The following is a 23,450-nucleotide window of genomic DNA, read 5'->3' as shown; positions in this document are numbered from 1 at the left end:
TTGCTTGGTACTGTAGTTCGCCCCATAGAAAAATTAGAAATGGCAATGGAAACTGCTGCATACATGCCTTGTATTCTTAAGAGTACAGATATGGCACCTACAGCGGAAGTTATTTGCGGCTTGAAGTAAAAACGCACGGCATTGTTCACACTATGTCGCGTTTTCTCTCTTCTAATAGCAAGGGGAAGATGCGTACTTGTTTGCACGTGTAATTAGTTCTCCCAGGCCTTGCTAGCCGTTGGGTTGTATAAGGATACCAAAATCTCCCGACGCCTCCTCGGAGGCTAGCGTACTCCAGAGTTTTGAGGACAGCTATAGATCGGTGCTGGGACAAAGTCAATTGAAATATGTGCTAGTGCATTAGCCGCGAGATATGCGGCAATTCGTATAGTATGGAGGAACACCAGTGAAATGAAAGGTTGGGCATCCTTCCTTGTGGATTCACTATAGGAAGTCCACTGGAGATGCAGGAATGGAGACGTGGGGGCTCTGCTCTTAATGGCAAACCCTGCTAAGAAACTAGCTTTTATATGCCCCCATAACGTTCAGTCGAGTTTTATGAACGGCGCCCTTAACCAACGTGTTGAAGTTGGCACCCTCCGCTCAAATTGTGTACTGGATACTATAGCGAGCAAGTGTGACGTCACAATTGCCGAAACGGGATACTCGCAAATCCAAAAGCAATTTGTTTCTTTGCGGGTCGTCGTCATGGAAGCATTACCACAATTTGGAAATAAGGTATCGGCACAGACCTACAATCCTCTAAGCAAACAAATAGAGCCGAATTTCCTCTAGTGGAAACTTTCTACAACGTACCCCTTTATCCGCCGCGGTATTATACGACGTCCTACTGCGGACCGTGAGGTCGTGTATTCGACTCCCGGAAATGGCGGCTGCATTTGGATGGGGGCGAAGTGCGAAATCATTGGTGTACTGAGATTCAGGTGCACTTTAAAGAACCCCCAGTTGGACAAAGTAGCGGGGAGCTCTCCATTGCGGCGTTCCCCATAATCCACTGAGCAGTTTCAGGAGGTTACCCACAATTTAATAAATAAGACACAATCTTCTTCGGATGCGACTTTTGAACCTCTCAAGCTTTCTTATAGAGAAAACACTGGGAAGGCGGGAGATGGAAATTCAAGACGACGAGTAAAATGAGCACGAGGTAAAAGAAGGAGCATATGTCGCCTTGAATAAGACAAGTCCACTTGTCGAAGCGTTGGCTCCCGTTCTTACCTTGTTCTCGTTTTGCTCATCAAGCTTTCTTATAGTGATATGCGACATACCGTGCAGATCTTGGCACCTTTACGAAATTCACGTTGTAGAATACAGTTTGTCTGAACGAAATGTTACGTGAGGGTGCACTGCTTACGTATATATGTGTATCAGTATGGTGTGATATAAATCCTAAGCTATAGTGGCTCTACATTCTGCCTACAGCAGAAACCATGAAGAGTTCTGCTTTTGCGCATGCTCGTGCACCGCTCAACCTGCTCTCCGAGCAGGCTAAGCCATTTGAGTCCGTTTTCTCCAATATGGTGTAAGTTTGTGAAACACTGCAGATTTCATTGCGAGGCGTACGGCGCTGGCTTAGCGCTGCCGTGGCCGTGGAGGACGTATACGCGGCGGTAAAAAAAACCGCTCGCCCCTCCTTTGCGTCCACGCCTTTCGTGCGTTTGCATCATAAGCTGAGATACCGTGCCACGTGTTTTCAGCGTTAAATGGCAGAAATGGGTAAGACACGTTAAGACGAATTCGAAGGGACCGTGAAAATCTGTCTCATCAGAAGCTCATCTCAACAAAGGTAATCCACAAAACTCAAAAGCTGCTATCACCGCTGTGTCTAAATATCCACGAGAAAAATGGTAAATGAAACATCGTTAATTCCATAAGGCAGATGTAAAGAAACGTCTGTAGGACTCGTGGGATACAAAGCATTGCCTTAATGCACACTGAAACAATTGAGTAATCGTTGCCTGTCGCGGTTGTGCAAATCGCAGCGCTGTTACAAAATTAGACATCTCACTTAACTTGCTCAAAAACATTTTATCATTTTAGATGTTCTCCTGTTGAACAGAAAATACACCGAAGCGTACAGGGATGCATCATATTTTAGCAGCGATGATTCTTGTAGCTGTAGGGCAATGTCATTTCCATAGTTACGCAGCCTGCAGCCGAGGCAATACTCCTGTCTTTCTCGCACGTCGCCTGATTGTTCATTTGGTTCCCGCTATCCCTATCTCCCAGTCATACCCTAGTCAAGCTAGACTTATAGCTATAGTCTAGGCAGAGCTATGTCAGACTATAGCTATGTCGGCAGAGGCACCTCGAGGACCTGCTGAAAATTTCGTTTATATGGTGTCAGCCCTGCTAGTTTCCGCGTCTCCGTCGACGTTGGCATATAGCTGTTTATGCCCACAAAGCATCATTTGCATTTCGTGTAGCTATAGCAGAGACGCCTCCTCGAAGTCTGCCGACCTGAGCCCCTCACTGAGCCGAGCATAGCAGGCGTCAGTGATGGCTGCAGAAGTTCAGCGTAGCCAAATTAGTGGCTCGTGTTAAGCGGATTATTCTTGCCATTGGACTTATGGGAAACCAAACAAATGTTCCCACTTCTTCCTCATACTCGAAAATCCGCCTTCACCGGATTCGTCTTAATGGGAGCTTACTATAGTTATTTTCGAGGTGATTAAGATCTTTAATGTCCCGACACACAATCGATTAATCAGCGAGCTGTCACGATTTCCTCAGAGGAACACTATTAGAACAGAACGCAGCAGGCTTTTTCCATGCCGCAGTGAAGGATCAACCAAGAACAAGTGACAACAACGAATAAAATGCATTGGCGACACTGTAATACTGTAACATGGCATAACTTATCGTCATGGTTCATGCAAGGGAAATGTCGGGTGATAATACACAAAGCAGGAAGTAGTAACACGCCTGCACCGAGAAGCGCACCGGCAAATTGTTTAGTTTACAGTCGGCCGAAAATTAAGCACGATCACAGTGGCATACAGCAAGTCTCAAAATACGCACCGACAACTCTGAGACGGGACATCTTCTCGTTTATTTAAGCTGCGTGTCGCATCACCGTAGCTTCTAATCGAACAAGCCATGTAAGTCATACAATCGACGGCATTTGAAACGGGATTTTGATCGTGTTCTTTCTTTTTAAGCTCGACCGACTGTAAAAGAGACAGTTATGCAGTTTTGGCAGCTTTGGAAACGAATGATCAATGCAAATATTGCAGTTCGTCTCAGTTATTGCAGCACGAGTGTCAGTACAAAGACGGCACATGCTCTTGGAACAACGCCGGCACAAGGGGCGTCCTTTCTTTCTTTTTTACATAGCATCTAAGAGCATTTATTCACCAAAACCTTATGGGTCGGCCCGAAGGGAGTTGGCGACACGACGCTGCATTGGTGTTGCACTCTTCCCGATTCTCCTCATGCTGCTTACTGGTTGTCCTGAATCAGTCATTTCTTTCGTGACTGAATTACATGGAATGATTCACGCTGTGCTGGAAGTGGCGGAGAAGAATCTCGCGGGTGACGGCCGAAGCGTCGAGTCCGTCAAAAGAACAGGTTTTTTTGGCACATATTGTCTTCTTGTTGGCTTGGTTTCCAGAAAAATGAATGCGGAGGGAGGGGGGGGGGGGGAGGGTAAGGGCATGGAATGGGGCGTACGTGGCCCACGCAAGAAGGCGGGGAGCAATACGATGGATGCACTTTGTTGTTTGTACTGTGCGAGTACGTCCGTGAAACCACCCGCAGCCATGTTGGACTAGGTAGCAATCGCAGGGGGGATGAAGGGCGATCTGTACAGGATCCCACGTGGTTCTACAGTTTACGCCTTGCGTCGACCGTGGGTGAACGATTAGACGCGGACAAGAAAGTTGGCGTAGTCGCGTCTTTCTTCCTCGAAGGAGCAGCATACCTTCCAGAACTCTGGACGTTCACGTGAACCTGCATAGAACGCGACGACACATGGCATACGTCATTTGCGTAGTTGAAGAAAGAAAGGGAGAAAGGAAGAGAAGTTACCTAATAATTATTTATTTATTTATTTGATTTATTTCATACATGCTGTTAGCCTCCATTAGGAGGCTGTTGCAGGACATGGGAAAATACATTGCATCAAAATAAGAATGACAAGCTTATACACTTGTTAATATTGTAGTTTACAAGACGACGTAGTTGAGCAATACAATAAAAAAGTGTGACCTTCCTGAGTCAGCCCTTAAAGGTCAATGAACAGAAATACAGAAGCATAAGATAAACAACAAAAAAGTACGTCAAAACCGATTAGAGACAAAATGCGGTGTCCGCAGGCGATACTGGTAAATCAAGATGCGTACTCATAGAAATATTTTTCCAGCATAGGAAGGAAATCGTCAGGTGAGCAAATTATAATATCACTAGGCAATGAATTCCAGTCTCTGATCGTCCGGGGAAAGAAAGAATACCTGAATGTGTCTGTGTGGAACCTGTATTCCATTAAATGTTTAAGACGTTTAGTTCTATAGTGTTTCGCTGTTCAGTGAAAGATACATATGCACCACTGTTTAATTTGTAGCCCCCGTTAAGGAGGTGGAACAGAAACTTGAGGCGTAAGAATTTCGCACGCTTCTAAATAGTCGGGAGGCAAGCTTTATCAAGGAGTTCTGTCGGAGAATCATTACGGTTGTACCTATTATAAATGAATCTGATGGCTTTTTTCTGTATTGCTTCTAGACGTTGTATGCACTGTTTGGTATGGGGGAACCAGCAGGTAATACGATATTCTAGTATAGGACGAACGAATGAGGTGTAGGCTAGCATCTTAGTGTCTGGTGAGGCAGATCTTGAAGAGCGTTTAAGTGAACAAAGTGCTGTAAATGCCTTAGAAGATACGTGTGACACATGTTTGTCCCATTTCATTTTGGCGAGATCACATGGTTTGCGCGTGATGCGTTTGACAAGGTGAGCGTCACTTAATGTAGTCTGCTTCATGAGCGCCGCAAAAATCTTTCTAATTAACAGATTGATGCATAATCATGGAAAAAAAGTGTAGGGAAGCGTAAGAGGAGTGCGAGAAACTGTCGATTGCAATTACAACAGTAACGTCGCTCAGTGACCATTCAATCGATAGCGCTGGCACTGCTGGGACAACGCAGGAAACTAAGTGTTCTCTCACTTACTGCTCAAACTATAGGAAGTTTTGTTTACTCAGCGTGTTCTCGCTCGCTCGCTCGCTCGCTCGCTCGCTCGCTCGCTCGCTCACTCACTCACTCACTCACTCACTCACTCACTCACTCACTCACTCACTCACTCACTCACTCACTCACTCACTCACTCACTCAATCAATCAATCAATCAATCAATCAATCAATCAATCAATCAATCAATCAATCAATCAATCAATCAATCAATCAATCAATCAATCAATCAATCAATCGTCATTACGTGGCTTTCTCCACAAACTGCAAATTTTTCCCGTTACCGCATGATATCCGAAAATGACAACTATTCTTCAATACCGGAATCAACGCAATTACTGTAGCAGCGCGCCGTTGCTTATAGCGCCCATGGACGCCACTCACCTACGGATAACCGCGCACGGAGGTCGCGCGGTGGTGGGGCGTGCTTGGCGATCAGCACTTGAACATGTCGCAGAGCAGCTTCTCCATGGGCGTGTTGCCGATGGTGCGCTGGAAGTAGAGGGCCTCGACTCGCTCCGCCGGCACGTACCGCAGGGAGGGCAGCATCAGCAGCAGCCGGCCGAATCTGCGGAAGCGTCAGTGTTTTTGCACCACATCCCGGGCACAAGCTGCGGCAGCTCATTCACGCTCGGCACTTGCGCGTGCAAGAGTACTGGACGATTTTCAGTGAAAGTCCTCGCGAGTGCGTGAGAATGTAACGCTATCGGTAAGCCTTCACGATACGTCCCAGACGCCATATTCAGATCCCGTTCACACCTCCCCACTGCAGTGAAGGCGACAAGTGCGGCCCTGATGATGTCAACTGACGACATATATACAGAAAAAAAAATGATCGCTGGCAAATTATGAAACGCAGTAAATGGAAAAAGTTAAGCTTTCGATGGGCTGGTAAGCATGATCTTGAGACACGTACGAGAAGTTTAGGGCAAATGGGGCAAGACAAGCATTGTTCGACGGGAAAAATCAAACTAGGAAAATCGATAGTAACATCAACACTCTTCGTTTTACTTTAGGACGCCGTCAGAGCCATACAACTTGGGCATGTGGCTCGATAATATTATTGTACAATAAGCACATGTTGTATAGCAGCTGGAGAAAAACAACTGAGCAACGTGCTCTTCGGGGCTCATATAATAGGCAATCTTGCGTTGTAGGAATGTGAGGCCATCAGGGCTCAGTGGTTGTAAATTCAATATTGTTGTCGTACCTTGATAATATGGCACGTACCCAGTATGTGGGATACGCCAGGAATAAAGATTCGGAGCAATCATTTCGTTTTCTTTCATGTGTTCCCGAAGCGTTTTATACAAGCGTAGTGGGCATGTATGTTGTCTTTCGGCTATTATATTTAGCTGAAAATGTGGTGTAAACCCATTGGACATTAAACTGCATGCAGATTACTGATCAATACAAAGGAGGCTCAACTCGTGTGCCCATGCTGTTTGCTATGAGAAGAAGAAGCTGGAGGTTGCTTCGAGGAGCTTGGCCTACGAATATCACACTCAGCGCGTGCACTGCGACTTAGAACAGCAGATCTCTGCACCTGTGATAAACTTATTTTTATTTGGTACAATTACATTGCTATGTTTGAATAAACTAGTCAACATAGCGTTTGGCGGCAATCAAATCCAATTGCCTACACCCGACAGGAATTAATTTGGCACGCGGCAACTTAGAATCTTTAAAAACTGTAACTTAAATCTGAAACTCTCATATCATCAACCAATACACAAAACACATTAGGCCACCAGCCAACTTTAATTCTTAACCTCACCTACTCTTCCATTTCGAGAAAGGAAAAAAAAATTTTTTTCTGCCTACTACTCAATTTAATGTACTCATTCAGGTTTTTACGTCTATACCAACTGTACGATCCCCTTCTTCCATGTACACTTGCCCCCGCCCGCTTCTGCACGCGTCACCCTCCTGTTTGTTATACCGAGTTCGCCCCCCCCTTCCCCCTCCCCCTTTTTTTTAATCTTTTTTTTTCTTGAAACCACCTCGACAACACATTCCGAAGTCAATATGCCTTCTTCGGCGCCTCAACCGCCGAAGAAGGCATATGCCGCCGTAACGACACCTATGTTAAGCGTGTGGGGCAGTGCCCCTTGAAAGACCATGCCGCTGCCTTTCAGTCACCCCATACATTGCACCGCAGACTCCTCGTCGCCACCTTAACTATTTCAAAATTACTCGACCTATTACTACTATGCTACTCAAGTCACTTTCAACTCATGCTTTTTTTGAGTGTGTGTGTGTGTGTCTGGGTTTTCTCCTTTTTTTCTGTCTCTTGTGTTACTCGCACCTCGCGCACAGACCGCTTGACCGGCCCTTCTAATGCCTCAAAAACATGCCGCCGACTCCCCCTGAATACCTCCTAACCTTTCGCATCCCCAACACGCTCCCAAGGCCCCGTATTTCTTAAAATTTCATTTTTCTCTTTCTTTTTCTTTCACTCCCCCCCCCTTTTTGTGTCTTGGTGCCGCCTTGGCCCCCCCCCTTTTTTTCCTTTTTTTTTCGCTTTTTTCTGCTTCTATTTCTTTTCTTTTCTCCCCGCATGCCCACTCTCACGCTCTTGTCCCGTCGTCTTGAGAATGAGGCTCACAGACGTCGGACGACAGCGCCTGTTCCCTCTTGTAATCTCTCTCTTTAAAACCAGCCGCCAGCGACAACACCCGCACGTGACGTCACTGCACTAACCCTTTAAAACTAACACGCCGAGGATGACGAGGCCGCCTTTGACGAAGATAGGTCCTCCTATCGAAACGTTGGCCAGCCTGTCTGAGGTACTTGATCCCTGTTCACAAACTTTATATCACAGTGTGCCATCCCATCTGTCAGCCCCTTTCTTGTTTTTGAACTTTTTCAGTAGTACGTTTTCCCAAAGAATACATCACGCGTTCATTTGAAACCGCGTCGTCATTCGACACCATATCCGCAACTTGGCTAAAAGTGCTAAAGTTAAAATTTTTCTTTTGGTATCATGATTCTGAAAGCTTTTTCACACTAAATATGTCAAGCAAAAGAAATATCTCTGCCTATAAACTAAAAAAAAATTGAGGTACGAGAAGTGTTTAAGGTGCGGCTTCTCACAGTTCTGTAACGCCAACATGGTGGCCGTATTCCCGTAAGTGCAAGCCACATGTTGTGAAGGACGCATACTTTACTGCATTCTTTCTCCACATCGTTTCATATCGCACCGTTTCTTCATGCGGTACTTGGCACTTTTCTCACTATGTGTCTACTGAGAAAGCCGAAGGCACACGGTGGCTTGACTTGCTACTCCATTCTATAACTTGCTGAAGGATGACGTGACAGACATGCAAGGAACATACACTTTCTCTCGTGCCGCCGCTTTCTAAGACAAAGAAAACTATTAGAATACTTATTTACCAAACTTGACCTCTAACCTCGCCAACCATTCTTTCTTTTGGAGCGACTTCACTGGGATGCAGCCACAGGGTTGCTTTTCTGGCCGTTTACAATTTTATTAGAGACACAAAAAGAGTACCTTGCTGAATTTCTAAAATTATCTAATTTAAATTATTTCATTTGTTTACGTTTACTTATTTTATCGGAATTCCTAACAATATTTATTACCCTTCTAAATTACCGTACTATCGCCCCACGCTCCACTATAAAAATCTAGTTTCTCTCTACTTCTAACCATACGGAAAACCGCCTGCTTCTTGGTCAATCCCCTTTAGTGGGTACGCGCCACTGTCTGGGACACAAGACAAGACAAGACTTGCTGCAGAGCGCAGACACATTAAAAGCTACAATGTCCTAATAAGTCCTGTGGTATTTAAGAACACCAGCATCGTAGCATCGCGTGCTACGAGTAGGCAAAAATTACGCACAGGTCGAGCGCGCTCCGCAGCTTAATGTTGATATCTTACAGCAATTTTATTGCGACCTGAAGAGATCAACAGAGGTCTGTGCCTGTATGCGCGCACAAAGGGCACATTGTGTGTTATCCGGATCACAGCTCTCTTCGCAGGCTGGCGAGTGCGACTGCCCAATTTGAGTGGTAAGGCGTTAATGATCGACATTCCTTCCTTCTCACTAATTCAGCTGTTCGGTTGATTATCCGGCTGATCAACAGACCACAGCGTAAACACGTACGTCGGCGGAGGGATGCTTGTCTCTCCCGGCGTGCGAAGGTCATCGCTGGTTGCGTAACTGAGGTCAGGTGGTGGAAGCCCCAGCTCACCTGACAGGGTGCGTTGGATGCTGCGTCTTGACGTGCTGCTGCAGCATGAGCTGCGCCTGGTCCTGCAGCGCTTCCACTTGGTGCGCGTCCTTCAGGCCTCGGGAGTCTGCGGGGGCGGCAAGAGCGGTGACGATGTAGGGGAAGAACGCAAATTGTCATTAATACTCAAAAGAATCTCGAGCGAGATGTGCTCCTGTTTGCTCGTGCGCGCGTAACACCACGCTTGTTAAATTAGTTAGTAACCGGATGTTTACGAGTTTATACGGGCGATAAAACTATACTATCCTTACTTCGCATAGCTGTCGACTAGTTTGCTATTGCACTCGATGCTTCCCCTTTCTGGCGGAACTGCGACTTTGTGATTTTTCTTCTGCGCTTATTATCGACTCTTAAGACCCATGGTTCGTGTAAACAAACAATCGAATCTCATAGAAATTTATTGCAATATAGAACCTATAAGAGAGCGCCACCACTCGACTTAGGCAGACACTTAGCCTCAATAGCCATGGACTTCGACGTGGCTGTGTAAACATTTTTCTGCTCAGGAAATGCTCTAGACACAGCCTTACAATTTAGTGTCTACACGTGGTCATCAACAATGTCGGATTTCGTAACTTTAGACCAATAATCTCCGAGAAGCGTTAATCAAGGGCAGTGATCAATCATCTCCAAGAGCTGCACTGCCCACCAGTTTCTGGGGACCAAAGTGGTGGGATGCCTAACAGAGATACGTTTAAGAATACTGGCGTTTCGTTAACGTCGAACGGATGACCCCTAGCCGCGGCTGCGGAATAGACACTGACCGGCTTTGAAGAGTAGAATGGCCTTGAGGCAGGCGAACTCAGCGGGGTCGACGCCGATGGCCCGGAAGCGCGCCAGCACTTCCTGCAGGATGCGCACGTCGGTCAGCGGAGCCACCTTGGAGTTGTGGTTCTGCGCTGCGCCCTGTTGCCCTTGCTGGCCGCCGCCACCTCCGCCCGGGGTTCCGTTGTTGTGCAGTGCGAGCGCGGCGTGCTCGGCTGGGCTGAACAGTGGGCTCGCCTCCAGGGGCAGGCACCACTGAATGGCGCACAGCAGAAACAACTCGGACCACGTCTCCTCCAAGATGATCACCTGTGCAGGACGAGAGGGCGCGGTGCTGTCATCGCGGCTGCCCGAAATCCGTGCGCAACAGTTACTTGGATGCGGCGTCCGAAAGGAGCATATACATGTCGTCTTCCTGTGTCAACAGCTCGGCATATAGGCTCGTACCATGACCGTTCGGCTCCAAAAGGACAGCTTTAAGAAAGTTGACCTTTCCCCCCTTCCCCCCCTGTATTTGGTAAAAGGTTGGATATTCCGTACGTAGACACTCACGAGGATGCTCGCAAAAACAACATTATCAAGGTCTAAACTTTAAGAAACGATAAGAAACTCGCAGCGCATTTTGGCGATGAACGCGTCCCGCAGCGGTCATCAGCACCAGTGCTCCTTACACGAGCGAAGGTAGGTTTTACTCAGGGCCTATTTTCTCGGGCAGTCACCCTGTCACTTTCGGTGACATTGTTACGTAGAAGCACAGTAGGGATACTAATTACAAGGTGTATTACAATGCACTACAAGCTTCCTTGCTTGCTCGCTTCGTATGCCATATGGCTCGTAGCACTGGCCAACATGGAAGCCAGCCAAGACCAAGCAAGGCACGTCGTCGTCCTCACATTAGCCAGAGGCCGCTTATGGGTGGACGACGTCGCTGTACAATGGAACGGAAAATTTAGTGGGACTGCCGGACACAATCTCGTACCTGACGTGAGTCACTTCTCGAAGAATGCGGTATGAGCCCCGTGTAACGACAATGGAGCTTTTCAGAATGGCCCACACGTCCGGATGAAAACATTCGTCGCGGGGTCGCTGATCTTAAAGGCGCTTCTATATTGTCACCTCCTCGAGATCACGTACGTTGAAGTAGACGGCTGAAAGCGTTCCTGACACTGTGCGAAGGTAGTGAGCTTGGCATATATACAGGATGTCCCAGCTAAATTTGGCCACTGTTTAAGAATATGCGAATGCCACGTAGCTGGACAGAACCAATGTAATGTTGTTTGCCGTAGCTTGGAGATACTCAAACTATATATTTTTTTCATTCCGCCAGTTAAGATAATTAGTCCTAATTAACTAATAAAGTTCTCCAATATTAGAATTAGATGAATAGTGTCAATGAGAAAATTGTAGAGGCAATCAAAATCTCCCGATACAGCTTTCTGTTGCTCGATACGTGCTATACATAAGGGTGTTTTTCCGAGCGTGAAAGAAGCTCGCAAATGCACGCAAAATCGCCGCGCGACTGGCCGCTCAAGGCATTTTTTTGCGTGTTTTTTTGCAAAATCAAGAATAAGGGGGCCGACAGATGGAGTAGCACACTGTGTTATAAAATTTACATGTTCATAGGCCCACCTATTGAAACTTAAGGCCAGCCTTTCTGAGGCACTTTATCCCTGTTTATAACTTTTATAACACGTGGTCGCTGAGTATTCAGTGGTTTGTTATTAAAGGGATACGGACACAAAAATTGGTGGGTGGTTTTCTGCGTCAGAACAAAAGTTGAACTGTTAAAAATGACGAATACAACAAGCCGCTTAGAAAAAAAAAATGGCTGTGGCTTAGGTAAGGTTAAGCCCAGGATGCGAAGCATACTAGCCTTTATTTTAGTTGTTGAACCACTGTTTAGCCTGGTGAACTGCTGTTGCTTGGCTATATTTGGTTCGGCTAGACGAAGAAACAACTCATGCATTACTGCTTCGCCTTCAAGAGTGGAACGCGACAGCGTTCCCGTCGACCCGCCAAGGGGTGTAAGACAATGGGCTACAGGGCAGCGAATACGCGCCCCGCATTGGACGCGGTGAGCGTCGAGCAAAGCAGCGTTCGGCGCGGCAACGAAATGTGCGCCTGAGCAAGAGACGCACGCCTTAGAAACAGCTCGTTTCTAAGGCAACACCGCATTCACTATAGTCGGATACAACTTTAGAAAAAAGGGGGCGTTTACTCCTCCGAGGCGGGTGCACCAATGGGCGCGCATTCTGGACCGACGTCATGCGCCGGACGGCCGGTGACTTCGCCGCTTCGGTCATCTGGGCGGGGCCTCCCCTTTTTTCTAAAGTTGTATCCGACTATAGAGGCGCTTTTGTACCGCTTTGAAGCATCGTACTCGTGGCTCAGTGGCAGCGTCTCCGTCCCACACTCCGGAGACCCTGGTTCGATTCCCACCCAGCCCGTCTTGCAAGAGTTGAGCCAAAGCCACTTCTCCTCTGTCGTGACGTCACGGTGTCACGTGGTTTCATGGCGACACCGCCGCGCCTGAGGAGCTGGGTTGAGCTCTCGTAATATGCTTCGCATAAAAGAACGAGAAACACCTTTCTTTTGCGATTTTCTGTTGCGCCTTGCCTCCAAGCGGCCGCCGGGAGAAGCTGAAACTTGACGTCATGACACCCCCCCGCGCGCGCGGCCAAGGTCAGCCACAGCCGGCGCAGTTTTTCCGGAGTGTCGGTCCCTTGCAGCGTTTGTTTATCGCCGTCGGCTATGTTCGCACGTGGTCTGTCTGAAACATTATCCCTGTCAGCGCTCCATGCAGGTGGTGCATCTTACACGCGTGTTCGCACGGTCGTAATTACGGATTTTCATAGGTCTCTGCATAATCATGCTTCGGGTTTCATGGCTTCGTTGTTTGCGCAGCATTTCCCTATTAAATGTCACAGCCAAAGACTTTCCTTTGCCTATGCCCACAGAATCGATGTAGCGAAGTGATCTGGTCGACGGGTCCCTAGCGTAGCCGCCCATCTCAGCGAGTTCAACCAGTAAATGGCTTCTAATGGCGTAAAAACGTAAAAACGAAGTGTGCACCGATCGACAGCGTAGCTAAGCACAAAGCGACGAGCTATACGCTACCTACGATTCAGCCGTAATAGCTCCCTTTCTGCCTCAACGCGGGTCACGAAACTAGGCATTTTGCATCCTACATAACATAACTTTACAAACTGCTGCTGCTGCACTTCAAGTTTACTAGGAAAAGAAATTTTGCTGGCCTGGACTGCCTGACCGGCACGTTCAAGGCCGCCTGCTCTTCTTCGCCGCTTGACGCGGAAGGCTCGCAACCGTATTTCTTGCTAAGTCGGAACGGTCCTCGTCTGCAGACGTGTACTCATCGCTGGTAGAGGCACCAGAACCCGAATCCATGCTCGCGATTGCGGCGGCGGCGCGCCTCGAATGACCGCGGCCGGCCTGCTGGCTATCCGACGGGGGTGTCGTGACGTCACGCCTTCCAACTCGCTTGGCCCGGGCGGCGTTGCACGCGCTCGCAAAAACGCCAAAAATAAAACCGTCCGCTGAAAAATGAGCGAAGTGACTACTTGTTTTCGGTGTACTCGCACACTGAGGACTCATTTTCTGTATTATCGTAAAATGTTCAGATTTTGCGTCCGTATCCCTTTAAGCAGAAAGTACGATATGAGCTGCGCATATATATATATATATATATATATATATATATATATATATATATATATATATATATATATATATATATATATAAGCTACTGCTCTGCGATACGCTCTGCCCTAGATAAGTATTTTTCTCACGATCTACCGCAACTGTTCAAACTAACACAAGAAAGTTTTGGGAACAAGTGTGTCCGGAACGACACCATAACACCATCACCTTGCAAGATGACGATCACATTCCCATTCCAGAACATGATTGTCTTAACATCTTCAATGCATACTTGTCATCAATTTACGTCAAGTAAGACCATTCAAACGTGCCTGAAGTAGCTGATCTTGAGTATACCTTTATGGGCAGCCCACTGACATCACTGTCAACGGCATCGCGTCTATTATAACTAATAAGAAACTGTCCACATCAGCAGGCGTTGACGAGATTAACGCAAAGATACTAAAATATACGATCACCAGCCTCGGCTAAAATACTATGTCACATCTTTTGGCAATTATTATCCATAGGACAGCTTCTACATGACTGGAAAATCGCGAAGGTCGTTCCCATGTTAAAAAGTGGCAATAGAAATTCACCCAATAATTTCAAACCCATCTCATTAACATCCGTATGCTGTAATATGCTTAAGCATATCATCGCCTCCCATATTTATGATCATTTTGAGCAAAACAACGTTGTCTTTTCAAACCAACATGGATTTAGGAATGGATTATCGTGCGAAACACAACTTTTCGAGTTCACAACTGACCTACATTATAACTTAGATCAAAATCTGCAAACCGACTGCATTTTTGTTTTGTATCTTTCAAAAACCTTTGATCGCGTTGCTCACTGTCGACTAAATTCTAAACCATCTTCCTTGTGCATATACTCGCTGACGCTATCAAAGATCAGAAACTTGCTTATCAACCGGCAGCAGTTCACCATTGTCAATTACTTTTGCTCCTCCCTTTCTTACGTTTCTTCTGGTGTGCCGCAGGGCTGTGTGATAAGTCCGCTATACATCTTCTGATACACATTAACGACTTACCGAATAACACGTCTTCACATGTGCGAATTTTAGCTGACGATTGTATCATTTACCGAGCGATTACTAATACTAATGACCACGAAATAATTCAAAATGTCCTTGATCTCATTAGCAATTGGTGTGGCTCTTGGTTAATGTCGCTAAATAGAAATAAATGTAAAGTAATGCCATTCACTCGTAAACATTCAAACTAAGAATTTTGTTGCTATATCAATGACAAATCCATGTCTAATGTTTATTCTTTCAACTATCTAGACGAAACCTTAACATCGAACCTTTCTTGGTTTACGTATATCGCTAATATCTGCTGCAACGCCTCGCGGTCCTTGGGCTATTTATGCCGGAACCCGAGAAAGACGCCGACTGATGTACGTGCCCTGGCCTGTCTAACATTTCTTCGCCCCAACTTGAATTTGCCTCTTCAGTATGGCCCCCTCATGACATTTATTTAACTAATGTGCTAGAACCAATTAATATAGAGCCGCTAGATTCACTTCACAAAATTAGAACCCCAAAGCAAGCGTAACTCAAATTAAAAACAACTTATATATTTCTCCTTTGAACATATCCGTCGCAATATAGCCCTCCTATCCTTGTTTCATAAGTACGTGCATGAATCGAGGCCATTACAGACCGATAACTTTGCAAGTCTCTTCATTCGCGTCATGAAGATTACATAAACATCTTTCATTCACGCGCATCTATGGCAAAACGGACACCTTTAATTCATCTGCGCTTCCACGCGTCATTCACTTGTGGAGTGACCTTCCCAATGTCGTGGTAACTGAACGTAATAAAGAAAAATTTCGTCACCATCTTAACACGCATTTCTTTAATTAGTGATTTATCTACATTCGTTTCTCATCGTGCTTTTATGCGTTACATTAGAACTTTCAGTGATTACAGTGATTCTCGTGCTTGTCAATACTAGCCTACACGTTCTTTTTTTTGTGCAATCTTCAACAGTATTCTTGTTTTTTTATTATTATTTGTATAACTGTATTTTTGTATATGCAATCTTTAACAATGTTCTTGTTTTTTTTTAAGTTATTTGTATAATTGTATGCGGTTTAGAATTGATACGTTTTTGTAAGCCTTTTTTTATATAGCACTTTATTACCTTGCGTGTTTGATCTTCCGTGCACTTGTGGTTCATTATTAAAAATGTTCTCTTTATATCATTATTTAGATAACTTTTACAAGGTTCTATTCATATAATTATTTATATAAGTGTAAGCTGCTTAAACCTTGTTACATTTTGTGAAGCCCCCCTTACCAAGGGCCCTTTGCGGGCCCGTAAGCTTTCTTAAATAAATAAATAAATAAATAAATAAATAAATAAATAAATAAATAAATAAATAAATAAATAAATAAATAAATAAATAAATAAACAAATAAATAAATAAATAAATAAATAAATAAATAAATAATGTGTAGCGGCGCGCGTGCGTACCTGGTCTCTGAAGGGCAGGTTGGAGAAGGACGGCAGGTTCTTGGCCCACTTGACCGCCATGAAGAGGAGGCGCGCCGACGTTTCGTACACGCTCTCCTGGGCCACCGGGTACAGGGGAAACTCGCCGTAGCCCGGCATGGGCTGCTGCGTCTGCTGCTGGCACAGCAGGGGCGGGGGCAGCAGCCCCACAGGGGAACGCCGGCTGGTCGCCGTGGTCAGCGACGCGTCGCCGAGCCCGCCACCGTTGCCGATGTCGTCCCGGCAGCCACCCGACTCGGAGGTGTCCTCTGCGCCCGTGGCGATCGATCGCATTCATTTCGCATATGCGGGGGCCTTGTTTATTGGTATTATTTGCCGTGTACGTAACAACACTGCGCATTAAACGGCACAAAATAAGATTACGTACTTAGTTTCCGGAAGTAAAACAAAGACTATGAGGGACTCCGCATATCAAGAGCTTTTAAACGCGCTCCCAATGCACGATGCACGATTGATTTTGCATGCCTCCCCCGAAGAAAGGTGGTTGCCGAGGCCGGCGCGCGTTAACACAGTGGGATGCAACGAAGTTAAGTTTAGGGAAACACAAAGTCGGCTTACAGTGTTTTTAGACAAACTGCATTTCCATTTCTGTGGCAGTAAAATCTCGATGACTTCATAGGGATGTCATATACGGCACCAGTTTCCTTTAATGTGTATGCGGTCAGTGCTTAGTTCAGGAAGTGCGCCCAAATGCTTACACAGTTATCCCAAGTCTGCATACTGAATGTAATGAGTATTTTTTTATTAATTGACAATCAACTATAGTCTCGAGCCGGTGCACGCTGTCAAAATCTATGACGTCACGTTAAATTGGTGCTGTGATTTCAAGCTCGTGTCCCCACCAGCCTCACGATTTTACACTAATTTTGCCTTACATACTTCTGCTGATGGTCTAATTATAATCCATATCTAGTATTCCAGGGACGCAATTCACCAATCTATAGCTTAGCTTTACCCTAATTTTTGTGCCCTCTTATAGCACAGAAAGGAAACCTATATTCGTTCGCTGGCAATGCTACTGGATGCGTCAAAGCATTGAACACACTGAAAATAAACAGTGATAAGGCGATTTTCATTATACGTAGTAGCTGTCGTACAAAAACCGATCATCATATGCAAGTATAGACATATGTTACAGGAACTGTAAACTTGTAACAAACAGACTACGACGAGTTTCTATAGGACATATTGCCTACGCATGGGTCGTGAAGATTAATTACAGCTTAAAATTATATGTTATACGTCGACATAAGCTGATGTTTTTTTTTAGTGCTTGCTTCACCGTTGTGAAGAATTGCCAGCAAGTTCGAATTTCGCCGCGGCCAGCGCAGCTGTGTAACGGAGGTTCATCCGGTTTCTACGGTCGCTGTACGACCTCAACTGAAAAAAAAAAGACGAGTCTGAGAAAAAAACGTTAATATGCTAAATGATATTTTTAAGTTGAATGAAAATTAGTCCTTGCACTTAAGACTCTCAGGTATAGCCCAATGCCGGATCAAAATTTACGATATCCCTTCAAGTTCGTCAAAGTTGTAACAAGCACACCTCTCAGTATACCTTTGGCTTAGAACGTTGCATGGGTCAAGCGTGTAATCACAGTGCTTCTAGCACGCATCGACTGCACTCGGACAGACCGCACTGAGGTGCGTGTCGGATACAGACAAGCGCGTGTATTCACCAAAAGCTCTTACGGTAGAATTTTTCATAGGAACAAATTCCAGCCAATCGTGATGCTGAACACAATTGACGAAGGCTGCCGGCAATGGGAAAAGCCCTGGACCCGGTTTCACAAAAACTACTTCGACAAGTGACCGTCTTCTCATGTGTCTTACGGCAAAACCGTTTTTCTTTGCCTAAGCACGGAGACGGAGATATCGTGTGCTGCAGGTTGGCGTCTTGATACCACATCCTGAATTTTCCGTCTCCTCGCGGTAAAATCAGAGATGGCAAGTATCACTTATGAAAGAAAAGCTTTGGGAATGCGGCCTCGGGGCCGTAATTCATATATTTCGTTGAGCATATCGGGGCGCAAAGTTGACAGAGACATCGGTAGTTTGAGAACACGTATAGCGCGGATGTATACGTGCTCAGACGCCAAGGCCTGGCTTCAGGTTACCTATAATGTAGTATTTATCACCGCGACAGCAATTAGAAGCTCGACAATGAATTTTCTTTGTCCGCGAGCGCTCGACCGCGGTATACAAACGCCTAGACGACGGCGTGTCCTCTGAGGTCGCGGGTGCGCGATCCCGGTCCGCGCGCCGCCCCTTCTCGGAGGCCATGCATGCTCGCGCGGTGCCGCTCACCTTCCTTGGTGGGCGCGTCGTCCCGGCGCTCGTACTTGGCGGGCCGGTGGTGCTGCAGCTCGCGCGACTGCTGCTGCTGCTGCTGCTGCTGGGAGGCGGCCCGGTCCAGCGCCAGGTAGCGCGCGGCCGCGGCTGCAGCGGCTGCGGCGGCGGCCGCGGCGCTGGGCGCGTGCGGGAACACGCCCACGGCGGCGCCCTCGCGCAGCAGCCGCTCCGAGTCGGCCAGCGACTCGGGCCGGATGGTGGCCGTGTTGCGCGGCTGGCGCTCGTTCTGCACCGCTGCTTGACGAGAGGAGAGCGAGGGGGGCCGGCTGTCAGCCTTGTGCCGGGAGTGCGGCGCTGAGTGCGCCGTACGTATACGCCCCGTGAGCAAGAGTATATACGGACCACGGGGTCGCCGAAAAAAACAGAATTTCTTCGTAATTGACACGCATAAGCGGAAACTGACCAGTGCGCTAGAAAACTTGTAATGCCAAGTTTGGAGATTGCAGTCTTTAATTTCAAGTTGCATTTACAGACAGAAGAGGAAATGAGTTTTATTGCGCAATCCCAGGTCCGTATACTTTTGCTCACGGGTGTACATATGCTGTTGGCTGCCCCTCCCCCCACCCCCTTTTTTTTTGTTCCTGATTTTCCTATCGAAATGAAAATCAATTGAAGAAGCCTTTTGCTCCGCATTGCAGGGGTACGGCTATTTCTTCCCAATTTATAAATAACTGAAGATAACAAGGCACTCGGGGCGGAACCTCCGGGGGATGTCTGTCGAAGTTAAGGAATAGCGTCCCGGTATAGGTCTGCTGAGATACGCTACTGGGAAGACACTTATTGGTCAGGTGCGTTCGTTAGATCTCGTGAGGCGTGCGTTTTCTGTGAAGTGGCATTGCCTCTGGAATTGGCCCGTTTTATAGACCACATTAAAATCCTTGCGAAGACACATATTGCGCACAGGTACATCAGGATCGGTCCATCGCGTCACCAGATTTAACAACGCTGCCGGCCTCCGCAGAATGTCGGCCTATGCATAGTTAACTCGGTCATGCAGACAGCCGTCTATGCAAAGTAGGGGGAAAGACCTAATTAAATTTCAGCTTTAGGGAACAGGCCCTGCATCGAGTACAAATTAAAAATGTGCCGTGCGAAGCTGTGGCCTATCGCGTCTTAGCATAATGGCTAAAAGATTAATTAAACATATACTGTCCCATTAAAAGCTGACACTGTAGATAAAAATGAGTGGCTAGGCATAAACTGCAGATTCTTGCCACGCTATTTGCAGAACATCCTGACGGCCGCAATGTGACACACACACATGTACGCAGAGGCAGGCAACTTGTTTCAACGCTCCACATGTACACTCACAATCATTCCGCAATCACTTGTCGCCACGAGGGTCGCCGCACTCGGCTGGGCCGTGCGCGAGGGGAAAATTTGAGGGGCGAAACGAGATCAGGAACTCACTATATACCACTTGTGGTGGGATCGAATTAGACACTCTATACTTCCAGCCCCCCTCCGTTTGTACACTCCCCTACTCTCTCAGGGCGGCGCCTGCCGCGTACACTCGGCGTTTCAGGGGAGCACAGGGTCCGCAACGGCGTCAATAAGTCCTCGACTAACTCACCTTAAAAGCCTCGGCACCCGCTTACACACACGCACACACACTCTCTCTCTCTCCTTGCCGCTAGACGCCACCGAACCCTCCCTCACGTGCTCCAGCGCCGATCGTGACCGGTGGCGTGAATCCAATCAGTGCACCGAGCCCCTCGAATCAGCCGCCCCCTGCTCCCCACTCCCGCGTTCTGCACTCGCGCACCCTTTCGAAAGAAGGGGCGGGCGCTCGGGGCCCCATCGACCTCTAACCTCGTTAAACGCGACTGCGCTAACCCTCGACCGCGCTGCTGAGTGCGTCACAAAGCGCTCTGCAAACGCTCTTCTGTCAACGCTGCGGCGGCCGGCGTGCACGTGTGGTCCAGCGAAGCGAAGTGGGTGCCGGGTTGGATGCGGTGCAAGCGTTCAAGTGGCAGTAACCGGCACATAACAAAGCGTTCAGCCGGTGTTTGTCAGCTTGCTGTTTGCACAGTATACGAAAAGTAAAGGGACGTACACGGACATTCAGTTTTCTTTCAAACGGCGCTCCGTGTATGATCACTAATTATAATTTACAGTGCCTCATACGCGAACTACAGTTATATACAGCAAGCAAACTAGAGATCGACGTGCAGGCGAGAGTTGTATTGTCTAAAGTGCGCATTTGCTTTTCTCTTTCATATATTTTGGGAAGGGCGGGTTTGGGTTCACAGCTTTTCCAAGGTATATGCATGCTCACCGTCCTTGTTCATGCCCATCTGGAGGCACTTCTTGAGGCGGCACGCCTGGCACTGGTTCCGGTGCGCCTTGTCCACCAGGCACCTACCGGTGCCGGCTTGGCACCTGCGTTTGACATGCGTGGAGTCATACGCCGGGTCTTACGGGATATACGCCTGTGCGCACGCGCTCTACAAAACCAAAGCGAGTGCTGGCAACTGCTTTACGTTTATGCATGGCGCGGAGATTCGGCTCCATTCCCGAGTGTTGTCCCTTTCCCCCTGCGGGACACGTTTACTCTGAAACTTTATGAGCGCGGCCGTGAAGCGTTTGTGGAACACCGTGCGTATATTTTGTGCATATGCACGCTCTCATTTAGTTGCGTGCATACACAGCACATCTTTGAATAGTGTGCTTGTGATGATATGTGCACACGTTCGCATCTTGTGCATGCACTGTCAGACACACTACGAAAGTGTGCGGCAACGGAAAGCAGGCGCTTGCTCCATGCATTATTAAGTTTTTCTTTTTTCCATTTCGTCTGCCGACTTCCGTTGCGCTATTCACCTTTTTCCCTTAATATACTTCTTTAAATCTCTATTTTTGCCTGTCTTCCCGTGCAACGTAACAAACCGCACTTTTTTCTCGTTGACCTCGCTGCCTTTCCTTCGTTTTTCTTTCTCCATCTCTTTCATCATCATCCTCGCCTTCTACTTTCTTTATGTTTCCGTTTTATCCCAGTGCGGAGTATCCGGCCAGAGGCGTGTTCCAGCGGCCAACCTGTCCGACATTGCTCTCGTTGAACCTTCTGTCTCGCTCTCAGAATAGGACGTTCATTCCGATTAACTTCCCTAATGCCCTTTTCAAATTTCTGTGTTCTCTCCGTGTGCCTAGTCAGACCGAACGGGTTTAATATATTGGGGTTGCGTTCACAAAGTAAAAATAAGGAAGCACAGGTTCGCGTGCAACATGAAGATACAATACAATGCAATATACTACAAAGTACAATATATATCTTAACGCAAGTGTTAGACGGTGAGGTGCGACGTGACATTATGCACGTTATAAAACCAAGGCATCGGATAATATAGCTAAATCACAACTCTACGTTGAACAGGTGCTTCAGCGCATTAACACGTTAGTCGGGATCGCACACAGTTACAACATCGCTTGGCAGCTTGTTCCAATGATAAATTGCAAGAAACCTTGGTGAGTTACCATGCAAGTTAGTGCGCGAGACATGGGCTGTGTTTTATATGCGTGATGCAAGCGCGGAAAAATGAGATGGGCTGGCCTGATTTGTGAATGTATAAACGGCGAATCCCTGAAATAAATGTCTGCCAAAGGGCGAGAGAGCGCGGTAAGCCTTCGCTTTTCTAGTGCGGGTAGCTTACATGAGGCTTTGATAGATGTCACACTATAGAGGCGTGGATATTTTCCTTTGATAAAGCGGGCTGCTTTATTTTGAATGACTTCGAGTCAGTTGATTAGCTAGAATTGACTAGGGTTTCAAATAAGGGCGGCATATTCTAATTTTGAGATACCTAAGGTTATCTATGCAAGAAGTTGAGTCGAATGGTTGGCAGAGTGCAAGATGCGTTTACTGAACCCTAGTGCTTTTGAAGCCTTATTGGTTACTGCATCGGCCACGGCGGCCGCATTTCGATGGGGGCGAAATGCGAAAACACCCGTGTGCTTAGATTTAGGTGCACGTTAAAGAACCCCAGGTGGTCAAAATTTCCGGAGTCCTCCACTACGGCGTGCCTCATAATCAGAAAGTGGTTTTGGCACGTAAAACCCCAAATATTATTATTACTGCATCAACGTGCACATTCCGAGAGAGATTAGAAGATGGATGCCTAGGTATTTTATTGTAGATACAATATCGACCGCCACATTGTGGATTATGTAAGAGTGCGGCTCGGAGTCATCAGATCTCGTAAATTTTATGTACTTCCTTTCTGAGGCATTTATTTCCCTCTGCCACTGTTGGCACCTGTGCGCTATTTGATTGATGTCAGATTGCAATGCACTCACATCGCCAGTATTAGTAATTTGCCTGTGTACTACGCAATAGTCTGTGAATGGTCTGATTGGGGACGACAAGTGGTTACTAATATCGTTAATATAAATTAGAAATAAGATTGGCCCCAACACAGTGCCTTGTGGAACGCCTGATTTTACCTTTATTGGTGAGGATAAAACATTATTAACGAAGGCAGACTGATAACGAATGGACAAAAAAATAGCGATCCGATTACAAATCGTAGTGTTAATGTTTAGGGTGGTAAGTTTCATATTTATACGGTTATAGGTGACCTTATAGAATGCTTTCGCAAAATAAAAAGTACAGCATCTATATCTATTTTATTATGAATTGCTTCATGAATCTCGGTTATTAATTAGTTCAAATAATTG

At 46.7% G+C, this 23,450-nt stretch overlaps 1 protein-coding gene across 3 annotated transcripts in view; it reads right to left on the bottom strand.

Annotated features, from left to right (window-relative positions):
* Positions 1-2,833: 2,833 nt before the first annotated feature.
* The window catches only part of Hr51 (Hormone receptor 51), a 57,853-nt gene continuing 37,236 nt past the window's right edge, over positions 2,834-23,450 (bottom strand). The window contains exons 4-10 of one of the 3 annotated variants that reach the window (XM_065441762.2): positions 21,055-21,158; positions 18,732-19,013; positions 16,387-16,673; positions 10,221-10,530; positions 9,418-9,523; positions 5,586-5,769; positions 2,834-3,969 (exon numbers count right to left, since the gene is read on the bottom strand). In XM_065441762.2, coding sequence (XP_065297834.1) covers positions 5,637-5,769; positions 9,418-9,523; positions 10,221-10,530; positions 16,387-16,673; positions 18,732-19,013; positions 21,055-21,158 — 1,222 coding nt within the window. In that variant the 3' untranslated portion in view covers positions 2,834-3,969; positions 5,586-5,636. Of the gene's footprint in view, positions 3,970-5,585; positions 5,770-9,329; positions 9,524-10,220; positions 10,531-16,386; positions 16,674-18,731; positions 19,014-21,054; positions 21,159-23,450 lie in introns of those variants that run through there. The other 2 variants (XM_065441770.2, XM_065441780.1) reach the window with 2 other exon arrangements.

Source organism: Dermacentor albipictus, chromosome 1 (assembly GCF_038994185.2).
Source record: "Dermacentor albipictus isolate Rhodes 1998 colony chromosome 1, USDA_Dalb.pri_finalv2, whole genome shotgun sequence".
Lineage (NCBI taxonomy): Eukaryota > Metazoa > Arthropoda > Arachnida > Ixodida > Ixodidae > Dermacentor > Dermacentor albipictus.
The sequence above is the reverse complement of the archived record's forward strand: the minus strand, read 5'-3'. Positions and strand labels throughout refer to the sequence as shown.